Source organism: Cebidichthys violaceus, unplaced genomic scaffold (genome assembly GCF_023349555.1).
Source record: "Cebidichthys violaceus isolate CVI_PGR_0920_01 unplaced genomic scaffold, fCebVio1.0.p SCAF_2, whole genome shotgun sequence".
Lineage (NCBI taxonomy): Eukaryota > Metazoa > Chordata > Actinopteri > Perciformes > Stichaeidae > Cebidichthys > Cebidichthys violaceus.
In genome coordinates this window covers 17,563,737-17,590,459 of record NW_027176372.1, presented here as the reverse complement: position 1 = coordinate 17,590,459, position 26,723 = coordinate 17,563,737, and the positions used below count along the sequence as shown (strand labels likewise).

At 41.4% G+C, this 26,723-nt stretch overlaps 1 protein-coding gene across 3 annotated transcripts in view; it reads left to right on the top strand.

Moving 5' to 3' along the window:
• Positions 1–26,723, top strand: part of pcdh11 (protocadherin 11) — a 125,075-nt gene that overhangs the window by 7,917 nt on the left and 90,435 nt on the right. For 2 of the 3 annotated variants that reach the window (XM_068714905.1, XM_068714904.1), the window contains exon 3: positions 4,974–7,481. In XM_068714905.1, coding sequence (XP_068571006.1) covers positions 4,974–7,481 — 2,508 coding nt within the window. Of the gene's footprint in view, positions 1–4,973; positions 7,482–11,979; positions 14,014–26,723 lie in introns of those variants that run through there. The other variant, XM_068714906.1, reaches the window with a different exon arrangement.

Genomic DNA, 26,723 nt, shown 5'->3' with positions numbered 1-26,723 from the left:
CAGTACAGCTTCTCCTGTAAACCTGCTATATTTCTAGTGTAGTGCTGTCGTGTATTTCCAAGTAGAAAATTCATTTTGACACGTTGAATATATGACCTACTTTTTCATAAAGTAGAATATGTCATAAGGCCTACAATATTTTATACCAGCCATTAATATTTACATATGCTTTATTTCATAATGAGAGAAGGCTATGAAGAAGGGGACGTTTTCACCATGTACAGTAATATCTGAGAACACAAATTACAAAGTGCACAGAAAGCATATATTGCATGTCCAATTTCCAACAACAGCTTACATGTGCTGAACTAAGTAGATCTGTGAGAAGGAGAATACTGTATTATGTTAATAAGTGTCTCATGTAGAACTAGGGGAAAAAATTCTTCATCATCTAATTGATGCTTTATTAAACTGCAGTGCAATTTTCTATGTTGCCTAATGGAGTCGGCCTTAAATCCAGAAATGTAGGATGATATCATGGACTCTTCATTTGTAGTCTAGACAACACTCTGTGCTTTGTGGATAGATGGATATCGGAGATGACATGAGCTCTTACAAATAAAGTGTAATTAAAGAGGGAGATGCAAGTACTCTGGAGGAAACCCTAAACATAATAAATAAAGAAAGGTTAGTGGATTTTGAGAGCACGGTGCAAAACAGAAATGACATGTCCATCTTGGAGTCTCACATGAAGTTAACACTGGGTTGGAATGAACAGAATCGTTTCTCCCCGTGTCTGCCTCGAATACCAATTTACATTTTTAGTCCCACTGCCAAGGCCTCTCCAGCGCAATGTCGTGAATTGTTCATGCCTGGAAAATCACCAACCAAATGTTCTGCTCATTATGATGATCATCTGCAATCATTTTCTTTGCCCTTTTCACAATATAAAGCTTTCTAAAACCCTCGCCTAGACTGTGGTTGTATTATCTTATGCAGGAAATTTTTCATAGAGCAACCTCGGCACTGTGTCCTTGATTCAGTTCTTCTCATTATATTCTCATTGTACTCAAGATTAATTTCCTTGTGTTCCAGGTTCCATATGAGTAAAACACAGGGAGAATCTTTAAAGGAGCCAGAAACATGTTCAACCTTTGGTATCTTTTATTTCAGAAGTGCAGTAGAAAGCCAAGGGTTTAGTGGGGAAGGAATGTGCAAGCATTTCCTAGAATAGCTCTTGGCCGCTAAGCCACCCTTGGACTATCTTTGTATGGTCCTGTGAGATTTGTCTCAGAAGCTCCCTCAGAACGATAGTTTGCCCAGTTTCCTTGTGTTGTGCGAGGCACGGTGCTGCAATTGCTACCATTGTGTAGCACAGTGAGCCATACTCTGGTCCACCACTCCACATGTAGCATTGCCTGAATTGTCAACATACAGAAAGAGTGAGAGAAACATGTTAGCCTCTTTTTGTACAACTTTGTCCTTTTCCAAAGTTAAGAGGGACAATGGGTAATTTCATCCGCCACAGTGCTCCGGCATTGCACATAATGGTGTAATCACCCTTTGAGTGAAACTCTGCCATCAGTGTGGTGTGTGTAGTGGTGTGCTATACGTCACCAGAACTGCAGAGAAGGTGTCCCAAGAAATGGTCAAGGTCAGAGTTACCAATCACATGCATGGATGGAGGAGGATCTCCCATGAAAGCAGATTAGATCACTTTATGTATTCACAGGATGACTCAGAGGCCAACACGGAAACATACTAAAGACCAAAGGAGATTCTGCTCTTGACGTTGCATGGGACTTCGACTGTTCACAAACATTGGCCTCTATCCTTATTTCATTGGTTTATGAGTTACCAGAATCACACACTACATTAATCCAAGATCCATCTAAGTCAGCATCTTCAGACACATTTAAGGCGGGCGTCGTGTTCAAGTAATTTCATGTTGAGCCATGTTCTACTGATGAAGTGGATGATGAAGTGGGTGTCCACATTTTGGTTGGGCAATCTGGAGTGCTTTTAGCTTTAACCTTTTGCCACCTACCTAGCATTTCCCTTGCATCATTTCTTTCAGAAATATGCCGACTATTTTTGAGTGAATGGAGTGGTCTTTTTGCTGGCACTCCAAGTCTGGGCTTGTATAATTTTATTCCTAAACTGATGCTAACTTTGCATTTGAAGATGCAAAATTTATTCAAGCTCCCTTCCCAAGTAGCAAGAAAAATTTGATTAATGCATTGCATACTGCCTATAGGCAGTGAATAGGGTTTTTGGGCAAAGAGCTCACTGTCAAGCTCTTCCAGTTTTCATTAGCATTCTATTTTGACACATTATCCTCTTCTAAGGGTTGACAAAAAGCGACAAACAATTCCCAGCTTCTTTTGTCTTAATTATATGCATGAGATCATGGCCAGGGGCAAAAGTGGATGAGGGATGGAGAGAAAGAATGAGGGAGGAATGAGAGCGAGAGACAGAGAGAGGGTGAGTCTCTATCAGCATTATAAAGAGGTGCTATAGCTTGTGATGAATAGCCCTCCCCAGTTAGCCCTATCCATGGGCATCACCGTGACTAGAGTCCTCCTGATATATTCACAGCCCAATCTCAGTCTCCTCTTAGTTTTAATAAGGTCATCAACTTGACTGAAAGATGCATCCACTGATCAGGCGCTGTCTGCAAAACGGGGTTCGGAGTCATCCTTCCCTCATCATCAGCCACCACTGCCTCTGTCAGTATCCCTTTTTCATTTAAATTAGCCATCTGTGAATAGATTGTGTACCACACAAATTCCACATATACAGTGCCATGATCCCTCTCTGATCGCTGCAGAGACCAGTAATGGGGAATGAACGGCAAGTCATCAAAGTTCAAGAACACATGTACCTGTACAGTACATGTGTGTTGGAAGAGAAAACGGTATAATGGGCATACTTAGCCGTTTAGAGCGCTTCGTCTCTCTCGCTCAGCCTTAGGGTTTCCAGTGAGTGATTCATGCTAGTATTTGGCCTTTTCTTAGCCTGCCCTAGATCTTATCACAATCCACCAGGCTAATTCTGCATTCAGGAGGATGCACAGCCTGAAAGATAGCTCCCTTCAACTTATTGAAATGCGCTGAGTGCCATCTTGTCAGTTGTAAAATTGTGTGAAACCAAGACAAAAGCATAGAGGAAATGCTGGCTCATAAATCATTGTGCAGCATTCCCTTTGACACATTCTAACTCAACATCCTACTATTAAATCCGGCTTTGCCAAATATCAGTGCAGCAGATACTCAGATACTGTGCCGAATGTGTGAACTATTCAAACAACTGGGGATTGAGGAGCTCTGCGTGGATGGAGTAGTGCTTAGCAATGGAGCCCCCAGAATGTTGTCTTGGACCTTTCGGTGATGGCAGAAAGCGATGAAGATTCAGCACAGTTCCTTCATAAAACAGTTTCTCTAGATTTCCACACCTATTGTATATACTGCTTATTCCTAAATGACTCTTGCTTGCCAGAAGGATCACAAAATAAGGTCTGAAAGATCATTGCTGCAGTGTTGGCTGGTTTAAGTAGTTCTGTCAATCACTGACATGTTGACAACATTCCCTTGGCAAGCAGTTTTTCAAAGTACATAATAATTTACGTGCTGCAGCGGCACGTTTCCTCGTGTCGGCTACAACACTACGCTGGCACGAGGACGGTTCTAGATTTTAAAACCTACTGAGGACTCACAATTTGGTTGAAATGTTATTTCCTTGAACGAGGAGAATGTATATATCTTAATCTCATTTGATAGCTGTGCCTAGACAGAGTAATCTCTTCCAACATTATGTGCAGCATGAAGCTTATCTCTTTAAAGAGGATGCTTTTTCTTGTTTTACCATGAAACTACTTCTGACTGAAAGAGCTTCAAAGGGCTTCTTTGTTTCATAATGTGCATGCAGCTCATTCATGGGCTTGATCTTCTTCTTATTTCCTCTCCCTGCTCTCTCTTTCTCTCCTTTTCTGTCACTTGTCTCCCTCTCTCTCTTTCGCCCTTCCTTTCCTTCCTCTCTTGTCTAATTTGAAAACATTTATGGATCCATACCGTACCCCATCTGAAATTGTAAATATTAGTGCTGGTTTTTTGGGAGGAAGGCAATTACTCTTAACAGCCGGTGCCAGTTCCTCCGGTTTCTCATGGGGATTACTTATGCATTTGTTTTCAATTTCCTCCGGCTTTACTTTTGCCTAGATTTAGCCCTTCTTGAGCAAAAAGCCTTTCTAATATGCAGGGTTTTTCACTCCCTTCTCTTAATCTGTGGTGATCTGGTCTTGCAGTGTATTTAAAATGGGAGCTCACTGTTGTGTCTCCATTTCCAGCGTTCTCTCTCCCATTACGAAGTAAAATTCTGCAAGGCTGCCTGCTCTATTCTAACTTGACACAAGATAGGAAAGTAGGGTGAAAAAACAGGAAAGGAAGCTAAAGAGGTAAATTAATCTCTTCAAGCTGTAGTTGCAAGGAGAGGTGGAGGGACTTGATTTACTGCAATGATTGGTCACTTTTGTAAAAATATGAATAATCTGACAATTTCTGTTTCTGGGGCAAGTATTGTACAGTGTAGGGGGGAAATTAGTAAAACAATCTGATGATTAGCGTGTTTGAAAAGGCTTTTGATTAACGGGTGCCGTACTGAGATGAGCAATGCGGAGCCAAGAAGCAGCTGCCTTGTTTAAAAATGTGCTGGGCCATTTAATTTGCTCCTGACATTCATCACTGCCTAAAAGCCTGATCCCAACAAGGGTTACAAACGATCCTGAGAAACCTAAGAAAATACCTCGACAAGCTGTTTGGCTTTCTACGACAATTGACAAATGTACAATTTATAAACAAAAAAGCAGGAGGAAGAATGCCCCACAATATATTATACATTGCTATAGTGATCCTTACCTTTCTTTGTCATTAACAAAGTGAAAATGCATGTCAAATTTTGGAAGTGGGGTTCACATTTGAATATTATGAGTACTCATCAGAAAAAGCGTAACACAAAATGTTGTCTTGTCTTTGCAGAGTGTCAGCGAGTTTGGCTTAGACATCATAGAGACTCCTGAAGGGGACAAGTGGCCGCAGCTTATCGTTCAGCAGAACCTGGATCGCGAGCAGAAGGACACCTTTGTGATGAAGATAAAGGTAGAGGATGGTGGCAACCCACCCAAGTCCAGCACCGCCATCCTCCAAGTCACCATCTCCGATGTCAATGACAACCGTCCCGTCTTCAAGGACAGTGAGGTGGAGGTCACGGTGCCAGAGAATGCCCCCATGGGGACATCGGTTGCTCAGCTTCACGCCTCCGACGCAGACCTGGGTTCCAATGCGCTGATCCACTTCGCCTTCAGCAACCAGATCTCTGCCTCAACCAAACGTCACTTTGCCATTGACAGCTCTACAGGACTGATCACTGTGAAGCAGCCACTGGACAGGGAGGTAACTCCTGTTCACAAACTCATCGTCCTTGCCAGTGATGGCAGCTCCACCCCCTCCAGAGCCACAGTGATTGTTAATGTAACAGACGTTAATGACAATGTTCCCTCCATAGACACTCGCTACATTATCAACCTGGTTAATGGGACTGTTCTGCTGTCTGAGAATGCTCCTCTCAACACCAAAATAGCTCTCATCACTGTTACTGACAAGGATGCAGATCTTTATGGTAAAGTAGCTTGCTACACTGACCATGATGTTCCTTTTCGATTGAAGCCTGTCTTTAATGACCAATTTTTACTAGAGACAGCTGCCCCCCTAGATTATGAGACGACTCGAGAATATGCAATTAAGATAGTGGCCTCGGATAGGGGGACGCCTCCTTTGAACACTTCAGCTATGGTTTTAATTAAAATCAAGGATGAGAACGACAATGCACCCATCTTCCCCCAGCAGGAAATCCAACTTTCCATACCGGAGAACAATGACCCCTCTACACAGTTAATAAAAATCAGCGCCACTGACGCAGACAGCGGACATAATGCTGAGATTATTTATACTCTTGGCCCTGATGCGCCTGACGGGTTTAACATAGACAGACGGTCAGGAATTCTCTCCGTTGGCAAACGACTGGACAGAGAGAAGCAGGAGAGGTACTCATTCACTGTCATAGCGAGGGACAATGGCTCCACGTCCCTGCAGAGCAATGTCACTGTCAGGCTAATCGTCCAGGACCTTAATGACAACAGTCCAGCTTTCACACACCCTGAGTACAACTTTTATGTGCCTGAGAACCTGCCTCTCTATGGGACTGTGGGCTTAATCACAGTGACGGATGCAGATGCGGGAGATAATGCGATTATAACCCTGTCCGTGTTGAACGGTAAAGATAATTTCATCATCGACCCCCAAACCGGTGTGATCAAGCCCAATATCACCTTTGATAGGGAGCAGCAAAGCTCCTACACATTTATGGTCAAGGCAGTTGATGGAGGGCAACCTCCAAGCTCCTCCTACGCCAAGGTCACAATCAATGTAGTCGATGTGAACGACAATCGTCCTGTGTTCGTCATCCCATCCTCCAATTACTCATATGACCTAGTGCGAACCACCATCACCCCTGGCGCTGTGGTCACCAGAGTGTTTGCCATTGACAATGACACAGGTATGAATGCTGAGCTGCAGTACAGCATTATCAGCAGCATCATCATCACATCTAGGGTCTCCCCTCGAGGTCTCTTTGCCATCGACAAGACAACGGGTAACATAACACTGCAGGAGAAAATAGTGGCAGCTGATCAGGGGTTGCATAGGCTGGTAGTCAAAGTCAAAGATCTGGGTCAGCCTGAGTCATTACATGCTATCGCACTTATTCACTTGTTTGTCAATGACACTGTGTCAAATGCTACCTTTATCCAAGAACAGCTGCGAAAAAGTATGGAGACACCCTTGGATCGTAACATAGGGGACAGTGAGGTAACACCTCAAGCCAATGGATATGTGATTGTTGTCATAGCAATCATAGCAGGGACTATGACTGTCATCTTGGTGATATTTGTGACTGCCTTGGTGCGCTGCCGACAGACACCCAGACACAAAGTGGTACAGAAGGGCAAGCAGAGTGGCGAGTGGGTGTCACCCAACCAAGACAACCGTCAGATCAAGAAGAAGAAGAAGAGAAAGAAGCGATCCCCCAAGAGCCTCCTCTTGAACTTTGTGACCATAGATGAATCCAAGCCTGACGACCCCACCCATGAGCATGTTAATGGCACACTGGATCTCCCTGTGGAGTTAGAGGAGCAAACCATGGGGAAGTACAACTGGGCCACAACGCCCACAACCTTCAAACCTGACAGCCCAGATTTAGCCAAGCATTACAAGTCCGCGTCCCCTCAGCCTACATTTCAAATCAAACCGGAGACTCCAGTGGCCCCAAAGAAACACCATGTGATCCAGGAACTCCCCTTGGACAACACGTTCGTGGTGGGCTGTGACTCACTCTCCAAGTGCTCATCGACTAGCTCCGACCCATACAGTGTCTCAGAGTGCAGCTGTCAGGGGGGATTCAAGACTGCGGGGCAAATCACCACCCGACAGGTAATTCATAACTTCCTTTTTAAACCCACCCACACTAGTCCCCACTCACACTCCCCTTGCTGTCCCATGGTAGGTGATGTGAAAGGGGGAGGGTGGCAGCATGGAGCCAAGGGATTTTCCCATACAGACCATGACCATGTCTACATGAATGTCATTTGCACCTAAAAATGAAAAGAAAAAAAAAAACATAATTTGTCACAATTAATGCAGCAAGCCTGTCACTTTACCATTATTAATTCATGTTTTCACCCTCCTTCATAAGCACTCATAATTGCATAATCATTTACAAAAATATGCAGGTTAATTTCATATTCAAAAGCTTGAGTAATGGCAGCAGTGCAATTATGATGGCTCGCTATTTTGCCTTCAGTCTGAGTGGTTGGTGGCAATGTAGGCTGATTTAGAAGAGCCTGGGATAGGCGGCAATGATTGAACTTTCTACTGATGTATTTGAGGTCAGGGGTGAATGATGCTGTGTGCTAATATATTTGATTGACATGTTTAAACATGGCATAGCAAAAAAATAAAAATGGCAGCGGAAAAAGTGTGACGGTGATAGCACAAAACAAAAAAAGGGATCTTGACGCCCTAAAACAAGTTGATAAATAGTCCCACTTTTTGTGGATTTTGTCCTTAAAGTATTAGGTGCTGTCTTCGCCTTTGCCAGTGAGGTTTCCTGTGAGAGAATGCTGATTTGAATGCCAAGGTACAGCAAAGGGCTTATGATTCCGTAAGAGATATGTGCCAAATGCGAAGTGCCCCAATAAATAAAAGCTGGCGAGGGAAATAAATGTAAATCAGAGTTAAGGAGAGGTGGCCTTGCTCAGTGTTGACAGCCAGAGCAGAGCACTGTGGGGAAGACTGAGCACTTCTTGGGGCATGGGGAGGGGGTCACAGAGATCAAGGTGACGCAGAGCCTTGAGACCAATATACTTAAACACCAAGGGAGCAGTAGTCCATAAAAAGCCTGCTACGCAGACGTTGCATTCGGCCCATAAATGCTCTACTTTAATGACCCCCAATTATTGTTATAAACGGCATATGTAGATACACATTCTTTACATTCTTTAAATTACCTCACATAGGAGAGGCTGTAATGGCTGCTGTGATGTGTTGTAGTTTGTGTTAGAGAGGATACTGAAGATCATTCTATCCCTAACATGTACGAGTTGATATTTGACCTGCTATCACCAGCACAATAAAGGCTGTGCACGGGGTAGCAATTTATTTTTACGGTTATGTCTCCATCCATATTTCCCCTCAGTGTCAAACATCACGTTGAAATTGTTGCCATTTTCAACCATTTTGTTTCTTTTTGTGATTATTTTTTTGAGGGTTTGGTTGTTGTTGCATTGGCTTTCGTTTGTGTTACTGTTTTGATCATAATTATCCCAACTGCCATTCATCCAATTCTGGGTCAATTTCATGATATTGCATCAATAATTGATTTTGTTTGATGAGGTGCTTGCTTTTGTTTGTGTCTAGCCTTATATTGCACACAACATTCAGATCTTTGGTTCATGTCTGTCTTTTTGCTCCCAGTACGCTTCTGTGTGACATCTATAAGCATTAAAATATTCCTCATGGCATAGTTTTGAAGAATGACTGTTGATCCTGTGAAGTATTGTGCTTAGGATCATTTATGAAGACACCCACACAGAGTTGATAGTCATTCCCTTCATCCACCTTTTATTTGAAATCCTGGTTAAAAGCTATCTGCCATGGTACATTATACATAAGCCAGCTACATGCCCTTGGTACCAAAGATTAAATTCATAATGTGTTTATACGACACACTGACGAGTTGTCAGGACGATTTTCCCCTCTTACTGGTAGTGACTGCCCTGAAATATGCAGAAATATTCAGTATGTGTTCTACAATTCTGAATTATTTTCTGTCATGAATTTTATGCATCATGGACTTAAATTGATTTTCACTTATGTTGCTGATCAGAGTGGAGTATTTCTGTCAAAATAATTTAAAAATCAATGAATATATGATTAGTAAACATCCTACCAAATCTTCAGGCTCTGTTTGAATCAGTTTATTTCTAAGGGACTGTATACTTATTCATTGCTCAAAGAGAGGTCAGGTTTAGTCAGTTTAATAGTCTCACATTGTGGTGCCACATGCTCCCAGAATTTGAATATTATCAAGAAAAAAAAATGTCCTCGTTGGTTCTACTCACCAACCATATCATCAGTGATGTTAAGCTGATAATACGTCATTTTTTTCTGTCCCCTTGAGCAATTGAAAAGTGAGGCCTCCCACTTTAGACATTAGATTTCCCACCAGTTTTAAGTGTGCTTATTTAAAGCCCATGTCATGGAAAAAAAAAATAGCATGAAGCTTCGCTTGATGAGAATCGGTAGCTGCAAAGGTTAATTAAATGCACTAAAGGGTTAATCACTCGTAGTACAGTATGATTAAAATCACCCTAATTAGGTTTCGAATGAGGCTGATAAGAAGAAAAAAAGGCAGCCGTCCTTTAAGATTATCAGTGATGCCACGCACTATCTTTGTGTGAGTCACGTTCTCAGGATCCGAAGTGATGTGACAATAGATGACCAGCTGTTTGTCAAAGCTATTATAATTTCATTGCTGCTTGATTTCATCTTTGTGCTCCTTTTAACCTTTTTAAAGTAATTCTATTTTCAAAGTCTAAAGAAGAACACTTAAAAAACAGCACTCCTTCAAAAAGTGTGGTTGGTGCTTTTATCTGAGGAGGTAAAAAAAATATTTTTAAGAGATTATTTCAAATATGGCTGTTAAAACAAAAGCTACATTTGGTTTGCCAATGCCAGCTATTCAGTCTCTCTTTGAGCCTAAACCTAATACCAGAAGTCCAAAACTAAAGATCACCGGCAGGTCTTCGTGTTTTCTTTTTTGTTCATCAGAGTGACAGATGGTGCTTAATTAAGGGCCTTCACAGTGATCTCTCTTTGCCCCACACCCTCTCATGCACCTAAAGCAGCTGAAAATAAAGCAAAGACGAAAAGCCTACCCATGGAATAACGATGTGGAGGGCACAAAGGAGGAGATGATTATGGTTGAAGGTCACCAAAATGTTTTCAGGGACTTTACAGATGTAGCTGATAAAGAGTAAAGCTTGTTAAAATACTTCAGAGACCACAGATTTGTGTCACCATATGGCTTCATTATTCAGCGAGAGCTGTACTTGCAAATGCGAACCGCCTCCCTCCCCTCACCACTCTGTTCAGTTTTTACGCATCTCATCGTTTTCTTTTAACCCCTACCCCCATGATATTAGAGGTCAATCTGCCTCCAGTGATGAGGAGCTCTTGTGAGTGCATGTGCTTTAGTGGAGGCAGATCAAATGAGTACCACCCTGCTTGAGTGATCTCAGACATCACCATGAATATGCAGGGATAAAAAGGCTAATACATTCTTTTGTTTGGCCCATAATTCTGGGCACACGGAGCACATAGGGTCACTGCTTAACAAAACTCCTCCTGTGACTCAATGTAAGAGAAGCTGCTGTTGGTGTTTTTGTAGTATCTCACACACACACACACACACACACACACACACACACACACACACACACATGCACTGCAGTTAGACCTTAAGACCACAGATGTTGTAGTAATGCCATCTTTAGAATGCAATTCATTATATTATTCCTAAAAACAGATCACATTATAAAAAGGATTGGTTCATGAGGGCAGCATTGAACACCTTATTTGCATCCCTTCATTTATTTGTGTGGGCGAAGGTATGGGCCTTTCACACTAGCCACCCATGGTCTGATGACAAAGCGCTTGTGCTGACTCATAATGGGTGCATAGCCAGGGGTAGAAGCCATGATTGTAAAAGGCTAACTAGGCTTCTTAATCAAATCCGATGCCAGTATTAAATATGTGCTACTGATTGTGGCTTTATTTTATTTTATTATCATTGTTTGTTTTTTTTTTATTTTATTTTTTTAATTTCTGTTGAGTCATTGCATCTGTGCATCACTGTGCCTTGCTAATGTAAGCACCATCAGGTTAGATTTCTTACTGATTCAGATATTGGCAGATGTGTTGCTAAACCTCTTAGAACAGCAAAATGTCATATTCTGTACATATCAGAGGACCCACTGGCAAGGGTCCGAAAGAAAGAGTGGGCCTAAATTCATCCAAATGGCTTTTTTTGAGGGGGAATGAAGAGTGCTGCACTAGTGTGGTGGGAGACAAAAAGACAAATTGGGAGTGATAATTGGATTGCATGCTCTGATAAGTACAGGAAAATGCACAAGCATGTGACACTTGTAGCATTCTTCAAGGAAACCTGACAAGATAATGACTTGATTGCCAGCCGTGCCTTGAAGAATGTTTTTTTTTTATTTTTTTTATCTTCTCCACTCTCTTCGGAGATTTTTTATTCAGTGTTCAGTGTAGCCTCACACTGATAAGGCTACAGCTTAGGCTGCTCAGAGCTCGATGATATTGTAACTACAATCTCCCTATATCTGTCTGTCTCTCTATATTTCAGGAGACGGCACTGAAACCACCACACTATGGCACACTCTGTGGCACAGGTACAGCTCGCTCCCACAGGATTAAAATCAATCTCTAGCTCCCACTACCTAAAGCGAGAAAAAGAGAGAAAAGAGAGAGAGAGAGGGCAGAGGGAGGAAAGAAGGAAGGAGAGAGCTGAAGAGGTGAAACAAGTACTTTACTGTCTCTACAGCCTCAAACCCCATCTCTTCATACAATCGAGAGAAAAGATGAACTTGGAGGGGAGGGGCGATGGGGGGGGGATATCTCAGAAAAAGAAAGACGCTTCATGTTGCCTGGCTGAAACTTGACAAAGCTCCTCCTGTGAATCTGTTGGAAGTTTGAAAATGCTTTATTGAGTCGTATGCTATTACTTACCTGTGTCAGTGAGAACGATACTGTATGCCCTGAACCCCTCCTCGAAAAAAATGTCCCTCTCCAGCACCCACTCTGTAAAATAGGTGTTAAATACAGTCAGTAGATCTGTAAATTATGTTTATATTTATGTATGTCACAGAGTTGATGGTGTTTATATTTATTGATTCCAATTCTTTGCTTTGTTTTGAAAACTGCCTGGTGGCCATTTTATTTTCTTACTTTCTGATTTTTGTGTCTTTTGACGTTGCTCTCTCTGGGCTTGCTCATGGAAGTAATGACTTATAGTGTATTTATGCTGCAAGGTCTACAACCTGTAGGCTTACATTAGTACTGAGCCCACATCACAGTGTACCTTTTCTGTCAACTTTGGCCTCTTTCTGTCCCACTTTCGATGCCATTGGTGGCGTGGTTAGTGAAGAGTGTGGCTAACGTTACGGAAATATGCATGGCCCCACAATACGACCACATTTGTAGTGATTTACAACAGTAGCTACCGATCGCCATGCTGTTATTACAGTGAGACGAATGGTAGGACAAGTTTAATACTTTGAGCTAAGCCACAATCACAAGGGACTAACTGCTGGGGTTATAATCAAAAGCTGTTTATGTAGGGCAGATTTGAAGACCACTAAGCCTGACCTTTTGTGTTTCGCTTTCAATTCGGAAGTGATTTTACCGGTGAGAATAAGAATAATCCTCGGGCAGTCTTTAAAATGAGTTGTTGGGCTTAGGCCAAAATGACTTGACTTCATGCACTTATTTACGTTGACAAAATACATTTTCTGACGAGAAGAACCAAACTGAAAAGGAAGTGCAGGCTTCGGTTTAAAAACAGCAATAAGTTAACATTTGACAGAAAATCCACTATGGTGCACTTATTACTTCTGAGCCATTTTGTTCAGAGCATCATTTTGCTTCCACTGTTTCTTCACCTATAGAATCATTATGGTACAGTTTGTCCTGCCTAGAATAATTTCTACAGTATACACCAATAAATGGCTTGATGGGTTAGCAGCATTGTTGTTCAATAGTCCTGTTAATTGGTAAGCTAAAGACTGCTTTGATAGGTAAGGCATAAAAGACACCTACAGCACATGCATATAACCATAGAATTAGAGTCATTAAAATAGACATAGCCTGTGTATTCAATTGGAAATGTACAGATGGACTGCACCAGAGGCCGTTTCCCCTCTTGTGAGAGACTATATATAGTTAAATGAAATTACTGCACGGACTGCCTTTTTAAATTTTGTTCCGGACTTAATATGTCATGGTTCTACAGACTATGTCTATTTTAAAGCTTTTAATTTTATGTGAGTTGCCTCTTTTTGAGGCAAGTTGTTCTTGTTGAAAGAGGTATATTCATGTAATTATGGTATCAAATGTATTCACTACTGCGTAGGAGCCACCGTATGAAATATACATAGCATCCTAGCACTGTGTAATGATTAGATTTGCCTGATCTTTTGGGAAAAGAAAAAAAAAATACTCATACATGGGGAGAGCTTTTGTCCTTGTAAGGGAGACAGACAACCTCACTTTTATTCAATGTGAAGTACAATATGCACCTTACATGATCTTTGTAATTGAATTTGATTTGCCAGTGTGGAGAAAACTGTAAATGTTTTGTTTATGTATGTGTGCGCTTCTGAAATTTATTAAAGTCTTTTGCATTGTATTGCATATTTTGACGACTCTTCTTATTCATTGCCTTGAGAATCCAATATTAGTCTGCATCACTCAGTTCAGTTTTCTACACATTTTACTGTATCTGCTTCATGAGAGCAGTAAGACTAAAATGAGGCACAACACACACTGTAGAGTAATCATTTGTTTTTCTCATACACAGTTAGCCAGGAGCATATAGTATATGTCAAAGAGGCTGTGGCCTGTAGACGTATGTGCGGCTGTGTTGGTTTGGACACCATTAATTGGCCCATTTCAGCATCAGAAAAGCTGCCCATTCCTCCTTTTCTTCTACATTTTGCAATGCACTTAACTAGGAGACTGAGATGGAGAAATGGTTATACATCTCTCATTAGGAACAGATTACAAATGAAAAAGTTATGGAAATTTGGTTGGAGCACATCCTTTGAAGTGCACAGACAGAAAACAGCAGAAGAAAAGCTTTTTTTGGAACGCAATTTTTTTTTTCTCTCCTCCATGAGAGCTGATAATGATCATTTGATAATGATAACCCTGCTATTATGATGTACAGTAGTACACAAACACAGGGTTTCACATATCTGAGAGGAAGATTGATGCTGGAGGGTGCAATAACCGCTGCTCTAACATTGTGTTATGCAGTGTTTATGCGGATTTGATCCAAAAATACAGACTTGAAAGGCATAAAACAAAGCCAGAGAGGAGACAACAGAAAAATGTTTAATTGCTTATCAAAGTTACCTCATATTTTAATACTGAGAAAGAGATAATCAGTTCCCTCGGGGAAATTGTCCTTGGTGATTTGAGAAAATGATGCACAGTCGAGTAGAGCATTCTCTTATTGAGAGTGCATAAATGTCAGGCTTCTATTAATAGATAAATGTAAACCTGCTAAATGCCTCGTTCTTTCTTAAAAAAAAACACAGAGCTCGGGTTGATCATAAGGTAGTTGTATCTCTTTGAGCTAGATAAATTATGATTAGACTTTTCTTGTTATTCATAATTAAGCAATGAAATGTTTTCAAACGAGCCATGAATACATTTAAAAAAAAAAAAAACTATAACAAAGCCACAGTTAATGAGTCTTAACATTTGTGCGTTGATACAGTGGGCGATAAATGCATTCTTCTTCTGCTTCAGTGCAAAGCCAAAGGTGAGAAAGAGGGGATGGCAGGAAAGAAAAAGATTTAGTGGAAGCAGGAGTTGCCGGTCTAGTTTATAACAGAAAATATCTTCGTCCTTGGATCATTTTGTTGTTGCTCCTCTGTACTCACAGAAATGTACAGTTGTTACGGGTCTCAGCATGCGCTTGTGATTTTGGTCAGCTCACATTAAGTGCATTCCCGGTGTTTTTACCGTCTATAAAAGGACTTTTAAAGGTTGGCCCATGGTTGTATTACAGTATGTCACTGAGGGAAGTAATTCCAAAGTTGCTTCATGACATATTGATTCATGATTTAGGAAGACGTAGTATTCAATTTCGTGTAACAGGCCAGGAAGCTAGTTATATGTATTATGTTTGATTACATTTAATGCAATATGTCTGCAGATGTAGAAACATATACAGACCCGCACAGAAGAACTTACACAGACACACACAGCAATTCATTGTGCTGCGGTGGTGAGGCTATCCATATGGTCTTCATTAATTGTATTTTTTATTGTTTTCGACTTTTTTTACCACTCACAGTATGGCTACTGGCCTTTTTCTAGTAAAGCTTGTTAGACAGTAGTTTCCTGCTTTATAAAATCTTTAAAAGCACTGCAATTATCAAGAATACATGTTCATGATCAGTTGTGAATAATATGTTTCTAAATTAATCAGAATCCACATATAAAGAAAAATAGAAGTGGTAAAAGCACAGTAACCTTTCACAACCTTGAAAATGCAATCAGTACAATCAGTACCTCCCCGTTATCAATTCTTCCCCTCTGATAAATGTAACAAAAAACCAGAACCTATTTGTTATTCTGTGGATAACATTGCAGAGAAGCTATCAAGATGGCAAAACCCAGTTTTTTCTCTTCTCATTACATTGATTTTACAAGTCACCCACATTGTCCGCTGAGATCACAGTCATCCGCTGCAGGTGGTATAGAATGACGATTCACGATTACAGATTGCAGCAGTTGCCGTCTCAGCTAACTTTTTGAAATCAACGTTCATTGAGCAACCTGAGCACCACTAAGGATATTTTACAACATTTCTCTAAACTTGAAATTAAATCAGTGACTGAAGATCAGTTTGGATTTTTTTTTTTTCCTCTTTACAAGTCATGAATTTGATGATTTTGGCAGCCACTCATGCATTCATAAAATCCTAACACATCAGGGTGTTTTCAATGGTGACATCAGAAACATTGAAATTCAAAGAGGCTTTACTGGCATGAACGTTTCAATAACAATGTCCCCAAAGTATCGAAATACAAGTTGTCTAAATATTTGGAAAATACACCATCACAAAATATGAATAGTAATATAAACATTAATACAACATTGATAGTATATCCTATGCATGTTTAGTGTGTGTGCTGGGGAATGGTTTATGTTCAGGGAAGGATAAAGGGATGGGCTACAGCAGCTATATCATATCTCCAGTTAACAGTCATGTTGTGGATTGTACGTAGGGACAGAATAATTCATTCAGTAATCATCTCTACAATTACATTTCAACAGATCCCATCACACTGTGTGTGTGTGTGTGTGTGTGTGTGTGTGTGTGTGTGTGTGTGTGTGTGTGTGTGTGTGTGTGTGTGTGTGTGTGTGTCTAGGCCCTTCACTGTCCCTCAGGTTGTGGTATGTCGATTCATATTGGGCAGCAAGATGTAGCTCGTCTCCTTCTCCTAGGAGTCATTTTTAATTTTTGAGAGAGTCATGCTCTTTGAACTCTGAAATTACAGAAATGAACTTGTCAAAGTAAATGGTCCTTATTTCATTGAATGTTTTACATTTCCCTAAAAGTCCTAAATATAAGATTGGGAGCATTTATATTGCTTCTGAACAGCTCTCAACATGACACACAGGCGTTGTGTTATTCTACTACTGTGCTGAGAGCAACTAGTACTATACTGTGAGTGGCTAGTACATGTTGCAAGAGTCGAAGGAAGTTTGCCCTCAAGGCTTTCTGCCAGAAAGGGTTTACTTTAACCTAAACCATGATTGTTTTCTAAACTTAACCAAGTAGGTTTTTTTACCTTTAACTTAGGATATATCTGGCAGAGGCAACATCTCGTATGTGCGTTCAATTTCTGTAATCTGTGTACCATGAAAGTGGAATTAGCAAATTAGCTAGCTAACTAGCCAGCAGCTTAATGAGTAGAATTTATCAACTTAATGATTCATTAACACACTCTTGTCACAGCATAGGAAAGCACATTGCTATCGCCAGATGAGTGACAACTTTGTTCGCAAAAAAAAAGCTGAATTAGTAAACTAGCTAACTGACCAGCTCCTAAATTAGTGACAGTTAAAAACTTCATGTACATCAGAAACTATTGTCTGTACTCCTGTCACAGAGTAGGAAAGCACGTGGCTACCACTAGATAATCTGCCAATCACAACACAATAGTACTAGCCAATCACAGCACAGTAGGGCGGGACTAAGAGGAACCAAATCCAGCAAACGGTGCTAACAGTGCTAACAACGCAAACAACGGCAAAGGTGCTGCGACGCTTCCTTGACAGCTCTGTTTTTAGCTGCTACGACCGTATGAGCACAGCGCTTGCACAGATAGCGGCCATGCGCAGTAGCAGCGGCCATGCGCAGTAGCAGCGGCCATGCTAATGGGGCACCTCACAAGCATGAACATGCACTAAAAGCACTTGCAGCCAGCCTTGCTATGTAAACAAAGCAAAGAGAAAGTCCCCACTATATATTTACATAAGAAAATAAGAAGTTTGCTGCTACATTAATGCTCTGAATATCAAATTTAGCACCTTTACTCAGGGAAGTGGTATATTGACGTTTTGTACTTCTACTAAAAGCAATACCTCTTGTTTAAGTGTTAAAGCATGAATATGATAAATGCTTTAAATTGATCATTCAATGCCAAGTGTGTCTATGGAGAGCTGTAGGTCAATTGACCCAGCAGCAAGAATGTTCCAGAGTATGATGTGAAGTTGTCCTGAAGCAATACTGACTGTTTAAGCAAGGGCTATTTATGCATGTGCTGTGCAGTGGAGCAGGAAACAAGAAGATGCTGTCTTTCTGTTGCACTCCACTCAAGGCAACACTCCACACAATTGCTGCCAAATCTCTGCCAAACTGAATAATTCAATCATCCCCCATAGCTGCGGTGGTCTAGCTACCTTTGTGTGTGCAACAATCAAATCAGTGTGGAAGCCCGCCGAGTGGTTCTTTCTGAGACACTGAGTAGCTCTACAGCCCGGAGATTGTTTTCATTGAAAACAATTCTGTTGATTAAACGAGGTGTGACTGTGGAGCGGGGATCAGAGGAACATCGATTGCTTGTACAATTGTTTGTTCCTTGTTAAAAGTGTGATCTAAAACAGTGGTTGCTGATAGTGTGCAAGGAGCATATGGTTTCCCGGTGTGCCTGCAAGACAGTAGTGTGTCTCTGTCTTCCCTAAAATATCCCAGGTAGAGAAATCCCCCATGATCGTTCGTGTCGGATTAGTAATGCCCTCACAATTGACAGGGACTCTAACAGTTTGGAGATGTACTTGCGTTTGACATGGTTTTGTCAGTGCTTGATTGTTTTTGTTGAGTAGATGTTACTCCAGTTGTTACAGTAGGGATAAGTGAGCTTTACAAGCACTCTTTAGGAGACCCCCCCCCTCATTTCCCTCACCCCACCCCTCTTTGATCACAAGGTTTCAACCATAGTTCTGCCCATGCAGATTTAACACTAATCCCCCCCCCCCCCCCCAAGCACACAACCAAAAAACAGTAAAGAGACGGCAAAATGTATTCATCTTTTTTTGCTACCAGGTGCATCAGCATTCTGTGGACTTCTCCGACAGCCGCATAGAGGTTATTTGCATTGAAATTTGGCCTCATTTCATCCTCTTTGAAGCATACAGTGGAAAACCTGTCCGGCAATCAATCATGCTGTTGGGGCTAATACATGCAGTTTCCAAACTTAGCCACGTCCCACTTAGGGTCATTGTTCAATACTCCGTGATGCTGTCAATATTGTAAAGCAGAGGCTATTTTCTGAAGCGTAACTGCAGCTGTTAGACTAAATGAGTTCCAACAGTCATAAATGCAATTGAACACTGTAGTGCTGCACTAGTTGTATTGTGTGGCACAAATGTTAACCTTATACCATTTGTCACAAAAACAACCATTCCTGGAGGTGATGCTTTAGCTCGAGAGAATAAACCAGTGCCAAGCACAGCGTCGAGACAGGATGCAGTTGTTGCATGTTTGCATGCTAAAGGTTGCCAGACTGAGAGGCTGCAATTTAAGACATTGTCCAAGGAGAGCTATGTCTGTTTCCTCCTTAATCCTGGTAATCCTTGTGCAGAATTCTTGATTTGCTTTTGTAAAAGAGATTGGGAGATGATTAAGATGCTCGTCCGCCTCCTTAGAATAGCTGATAATCTGGTTTGAACAGAGGACTCAGGGGGTATTTAGCCTGCCTTAACATTTGCCCAAGCAGATGGCGTTGAAGGGGGGAAGGTGCAACCTTAGCCCCCAAACCCCTCCCTTTTCTGCATGGTCCACTTTGAAAAAAAAAGAACAGTGGAATGATAATCAATGTTGTTTATTTTGCTGCTTGACTCTTTAAGTACTTTCAGCCAGATTATAGGCTTTTGCAGGGGATAATCGGGAGACCGCAGACAATTGCCTTTTTCTATCCTGACAGTATCCCCCCACGAATGCGTAAAGAAGGCGATTTAAAGTTGATGCCGACTCTTAATTCCTGATTAGTCCCATTGCAAACCCTGTTAAAATTAACTGGACACTGCGCTAATCACTGCATTTTAAACACCCCCTGTTCCGGCGCAGTGGACATGCCATATCCAGGCACGAGAAGACACGCCGTGAGTCACATCCTCAGTACTCAGACGTTTGAAGCTGCTTGTTCCTCAATGCTGATGACACTCACACTATGAACCCGGAAATCTACTCCAGGGTAACTGTAACACTTCTGGTCTGAACAGTGAGTGTGCTGACTTCTTCTGACTACAGACAGAGGCAAGCCCCTTTCTCTTCTATGTTGTGCAGTAAAAAAAAAAGAAAAAAAAGAATCACAATAGATGTCAGGAAAACTCTTATTTGCATGAGTTCTCTGCATATCATTTCACTGTGACCACTACAAGATGCAGTGTCATGTCTTTTTAGTAACTGTGGTAATGCAATACTTCTGATCACATGCAATATGTAAGCATGACTACATATAAGCTGTTAAGTTGTTTACATTGGGTTTCTAAACTCACATCTCAAACCTTCTGCCTCTGGCAATCTTCTCAGCTCCGACTGGACTCTCGCAACAAAAGAATTTGTCTGATGAGATCAGCCCATTAACTAATTAGAGCTTCCCATGACATAAGTAGGATGACTGTGGAAAGGTTTGGACGTCCAAGAAGAACTGTTTAACCAAAGGCATTTGATGCTTTTCCGGCGTCCTTTGTGCAGTTGTGTGTTCTATAACAGGATATTGTACATGGCTGTCAGGCTCAATCTGGGGCAGAAAACACAAAAGACAAGCAGAGGCCCCCAATGCATCCCGCTGAAACATTTACTCAGTGCAAGTTAATCCACACGTACACAACAGCATGCCGATTTTCTTTCTGTGCTCTCACTTCATCCAGTGACAAGCAAAAGGGTTCAAAGTGAATGCTTGAAAAGCACTCTAATGTGAATATCTGATTACATTCAAAGCAGTTTGTACAAGACCCACGAACGGTACACGTTATAATTGCAACTACATCCACAGCTTGATATCGTTGTGTCATACTTGCTATGATTAATGCCGTAATTACAATTTTTTCCTTGTCATCAGTGCTGTGCTTTGTAAGTGCTTCCTCATAATAGAAACGCACTGCATGTCATGTGCTTCAGATGTGTATGAAAACTGCATATCAGCTTGGAGGTATGCAAAGAGCCATTAGCGGAGAATGATGGATGGTGAACCGCAAAAAAAAGCTAATGCTAGTCAGTGGTAACACAAATTATACAGCACATTGTAATGGCTCGGATCTCTACCTGTATCAATGTTAGGTCACTGTTGGCTCATTGAGTGCAAACCACAGCACAACAAAACAAACATCTCTTTAACAAGCCGTTAAAGTTTTGATCAGATCACTTTTCTCCATCAGAAGCAGCTCCACCTTATTGAACTGAATAACATGTTGCTTTTAATATACAATAGCTAATGTAAAATATAGTTTAAGTGCCCGGAATCATTTCCCACAATAAAGTGGAAGGACAGCCAGAGCTTGCAACATGAAAGCACGATAGAATCAGAGATATTTTTGAAGTGTCTTCTTAAATAATGTGTGTGATATTCACTGATGCTCATAAAGAATGTATGTGCATGAAGTCTTCTAAAAAGAGCAGCAGCTCATTCCCAAGATCAATCAGACAGATTACATGTCATTTTGACAGGTTTTTTTTTTGTTGCAGAGGTCTTTGTTGCTTGGCCAGACAGTCATTATGAAGTGAAATGGCTTCACGTCATGCCGTGCCATGAATTTTGAGGAAAATTGGTGCTTCCCACACACCCCTTGAGATACCTCTTTTGCAGTTATGTCTTGGTTATAACTGTAACCTTTTTTTTTTTTTTTTAAAGAACTTACTTCATTTACAGTTTCTCCCGGGTAAGGCTATTGCAGTTTCTGTACTATCTTTTACAAGTAAAACCAATGAAACCGGAATCTGACCACTTTCACGATCCTTATGGTTTATGGTCTTCCTCTCCAATAAATACTTTTGTAGCCAATCCGATGTGATTGGAATAGTTAGATCAGAAACACCATTTCATCACCTTGTTTTCAATTTCACTTCACCTCCTTCTGTTTCTGAGATCCCATGTACAGACCAATATGTTTTTTCTCCAAATCAGTTTTCCTCTGCTTGCGTTTTGCTGTGATTGAGGTTACATCCTCTGTTTTCAACAAAAGAGAAAGTCCCAGGCATCCAGGAGAATTGCACATGTATTACAGACAAATTCACTACATATATTACCAATGCTCCACACATACAGACAGGCGCCGCTTGTGATGGAGCACACGTGTTCAAGCCCAGAGGTAATGGACAACACTTCAGTGAATTGTGCCGACCTTATTGTATTGTGTGGATGATTGTGTTATGCTCCCTCAGATAATGACTGTGCCCTACTTTGACTTTGAGGCAGTGACCTGAAATAAGGCACACAAGTGAAATCCGAGCCTGGATGAACCTGGAAGTGATTAAGGTCACCCAGGCACACCACATTTGTTTGACCCCCCCAGTGACTCGCATCGACCAATGTCTGCAAATCCTTTGGGAGTCTTTTGTGGGGTTCCTCCTCAATGCAAACATTGGCCATTGATGGCAACATATTTGGCAAGAGTGTCAGGATGATTAAACACACCTGCGAGAACAGACTTTGAATTTATTTAAGTACCCGATCGTCCTGGGAGGTGCAAAAAAGCATGTTGCTCTCTCCTTACATTACATACAGTCTTTAGATTTCTGGTGACAAATCTAAAAAAATGTTCAACTCCACAAGTAGCCAAGAGTAATTCTTCCCACACATTATATTCTGGATGCAACCAGCTGTTTTGCAGATATGAACCACAAGACTACATTTTCACGCTTCAGTTGGCCTCATTTGTTTTCGACATGGGCAACAATATGATATATAGTGTAATCGATGACTGGTGCTCAGCATGCTGCTACTCATGTGTCCAATACTGCGATGTACTCACTATGGGTGCTGACTGCACAGAGGGAGAGAGTCACTGAGGTCACAAATAGTTCAATGGCAACTATCAGTGAAAGTGCACAGTGATGCAGAGCAATGCCAGTGAGCCAATGCAATAAGATGAATAAAGAAGTATTCATAGTTTCTTAGGGAATATGCAAATAATTCTAAGTACTTAAGTATGCATCACATACAGGCAAACTAAAACATCAAGTGAATGAACCCGAGTGCATCAGATGATGATGCAACACTGAATCCTGGATTTGTCTCAATTGAACTCCATTCGGCTCCTTGATACATTATTTAACATGATGGAAAAGGCTGGGTTTCCTAGACCAGGTCTCATTGACATGATGCATATGTGCTTTCATGCTTTGGGGGAAACATGGATAACATGATATCATGTCTGCCTTTTGAGGGTGGTATGCACTGAGAGGATCTCCGGCTTGTTTTCGCAACCCGCTATTCTGCTGGGGATCAGTACACAGCTCCTTGCAACAGCCATGGCGCTCGGATAGAAATCACTCATCCTCTGGTGGGCATGTAAATCAGAGTGGTGGGGATAGAATGAAATAATGAAATGAGCCTGCTTTTTTTTAAGAGAGACCGTCGGGACCTACTATTTTTAGACACAACAAAAAAGATTGCCAGGGGTGTCCAGTCCCTCCCGTTAAGTTATGGAGTTTTATCCACTTGTCAACGTATAACCGCTTGTCTCTGGGCTTAGACACACGCTGGGAAGAGATGGAGGCCAGTGTCTCCCCACAGACAATGTCAATTAAGCCTCTGTGGGATTCACGAGATGGATGTGTCCACACTAATAGATGATGGACATCGTCAGCGAGTTGATTTTGAAAACGTACAGAACGTATCCATCGGCCGCACGGTAACCCTGTAAGATTACCCTTCCTGCCAGCAGGAAATGCTTTGTCACTAAGACAAATGTGGCAGATGAATACTCAGCATGATCCTGGGGTATTTGTCATCTGGTTGTTCTCTTTCTAATGGGTTTTTCTGCTGATGATCCAGGTCAGAGAAGGACAAAGTGCTCAACACCAGAAGTTAAGAACAGATTCTTAAGAAGGATCACGAGACAGACCCTAACCCCTCAACCTTGTAGATTTCATTGTCTAAACACTAATCTTATTCTCACTGCATCTTTAGCCTTAGCTCCCTCCAAATCATATCCCTTTAGTTCATGATGCTCTTTCTAAATCTCAAGGTTGTTACCGTCCGCACCAGGACATGCTAGGTTGTCCCTCCTTTTATGACGCAGGACTGCTCAACCATCGATTTATTCATCTGGAACTGTGTAAGACATGCATTCCCATAATTTATTGTAACACCATTATCTTCCATATTCTCGATACAACATTTAACCTTGAAAATGACGAATTTGCGGATGCAGCGAGACTGGATCTTTGCAAAGTCAGATATTTTCTGGCATCCTTGGCAAGGAGGAGAGGGCAGTAATGCTGCCATGTTTGCCTTTTAGAGATAACACCTCAAAGGTCATTTGAATGACTTGGTGTAATGTGGGTCATGTGGCCATATAGCCTTAAACGCACAGAGCAACCAACTGCCTGGCATGTGAGATATTTCTTCTCTACCAGGTTTTTATTATATGACTGTGACAGGTTGCTTATGTATGTAAGATCACTCCTTAGACTATTTCCACAGTGCAGAGTCACACATATGGGACTGGGTGATAACACAAAGGGCAACATGTCCACATCAGCTTGGTTTAGTGTGAACGTTTTAGCAGTGTCTGTTCTACTTCTATAGGATTTCTCATAAAAAAAGACCTAATGTCACAGAAATGGAAACCCATAAATGCATCCCTAACATTCAGGATTAGAAGGCCTCCAAAAGTAACTGTCCTTGACTACTTTAAAAGAAACACATAAAAGGCACCACATGTCAAGACACACATTCCCCAGCAAAGTGAAAATCCCTGCCTCTTATCTGTTTGATTTTGCATTTAGGGATTTTTTTTTCTTCATCTTTTCTCTTCAAACATCAAGTACCAAAGTAATTTACATGTGCTAAGCCAGGGGAAACCAGAGTTAAAACACAGACATGCAACTTACTGCTGTCTTGAGGCAGTCTATGAGGAAAATAAGGGGAGAAGTTATAGGGATGGGTAAAATAAGGAAAACTAGGAAGGGTAAAATGAAAGGAAAGAGGAAAAGAAGGAAGGCAGAGCAGTAGAATGATGAGGGACATGAGGACGGTAGGGGGTGAGACCAGTGAAACACAGAGAGGGTAATTCAATTTGACTAAAACTCTCCGTCGCTTCATACAACTGGGAGATTGGCCTAAACACCGAAATGAATTAAAATTCATGAACTATTGAAGAGTGAGCTGCCAGTTGTGTGGATAACATGATACAGTTTTAAAGCAGGGTATTATTTTTTTGTAATTACAAATAAATTAAGCTATTAGTTTACCTTAAATTAAAAGCAGGAGGGTTCCCACAGAGATATCTGATCCCATGTGTAACTCATTTAGGACTGATTTGGGCCCCTATTGAGCTGGCGGGCAAACTGAAATTAGTGAAGCAGAGCAACGCAATTGCATAGTATTGTCTAGCTCCTGCTGGCCGAGGGCCCTTTTTTTTAGCTTGGAAACACAGCTGACTGTTCGGTACTTGAAAACCATACCTGTAAGGTACACTTTGGTAATAAAAAAAAGAAAAAAAAACTTCTGGCATGCTAAAGTTTCCCCACTCCGGTTTGTACGCTTAAATACAAATTCATGAACGTCTACTCAGTGGAATCTGGCACTGGAAGAACACACGCAGCTGGTAATGCTTCCAAAACCAGCCAAATCAAAAGAAAATCCAGTGTTTGACTCTCCATCCACAATATAAATAAGTAATTTATCAATTGTGCTTAAAGAGGCATACAATGGGCAGAACAGAGAACATTGTGTAGCTGGGATAATCCCTTAGAAGATTTATCCTGACGTTGCCTTGAGGGGAATAGTGGGAGCAAGAAGCAGATCCCATTCCCGCCTTCTCTGTCTCTCTATCTCTCTCTTTCTCTGGATTCATAGTCACTATCACAGCTCCTGATCAGCCCTGTTTAGTTATATTGCATTGTGTTCTTTGATATTCCAGTTAATCCGTGAAGTGAAGAGATTTAGCCCAAGATTACAGTGATCCAATGAACCTCCGATGATACACTACTCATGTCTGTAGCCCTGAGGCATTTCCACGATGCACATTTTGTGCACTTGTATGTTTGTGTGTGTTAAGTAAGGTGGCTGTCTTCATCTCTCGTGTGGGCGGCTTTGACTGTTGCAAGATAGTGAGAGCGTTGCCATCGATGGTCTGACAGCCCCACAGCTTCCCTTAAGCTATACTCAGGAGCTACTGTAGGCTTTTTGTACTGTAGCTGGAGTTTTCTTAATGTTGTTTTATGTAAAAAAAAAAAAAACATCTACACGCTAGCAGTCGAAGAAAAATGTGATCCCAGACACCCGATTCCATGTTCAGATGGAGCGCAGCAATAATTACAGGTTCAGGTCCTGAGTGGATTTGTCTTTCTGCGGTCTGGCTCGTGAACTCCAACAAATACAGAGTTGTAATTGCACCTTAGGACCGCCCAAGATCGTCTTACCAATTTACCGTGCATATTCTAACCCAAGGTGAGTTGCGTTGCCTGGAAACAAAGCAAACAAGCCAGCATAGATTTGGACAACATCTGGTTGCAGTTCATGGATTCAGTGGGAGCATTCTGTATATGCAATTACTTGAACCAATCACATGCAAAAGCTTTTTCAATCTGGCTCCCTGAGTGCTGTCACTAGTTATTAC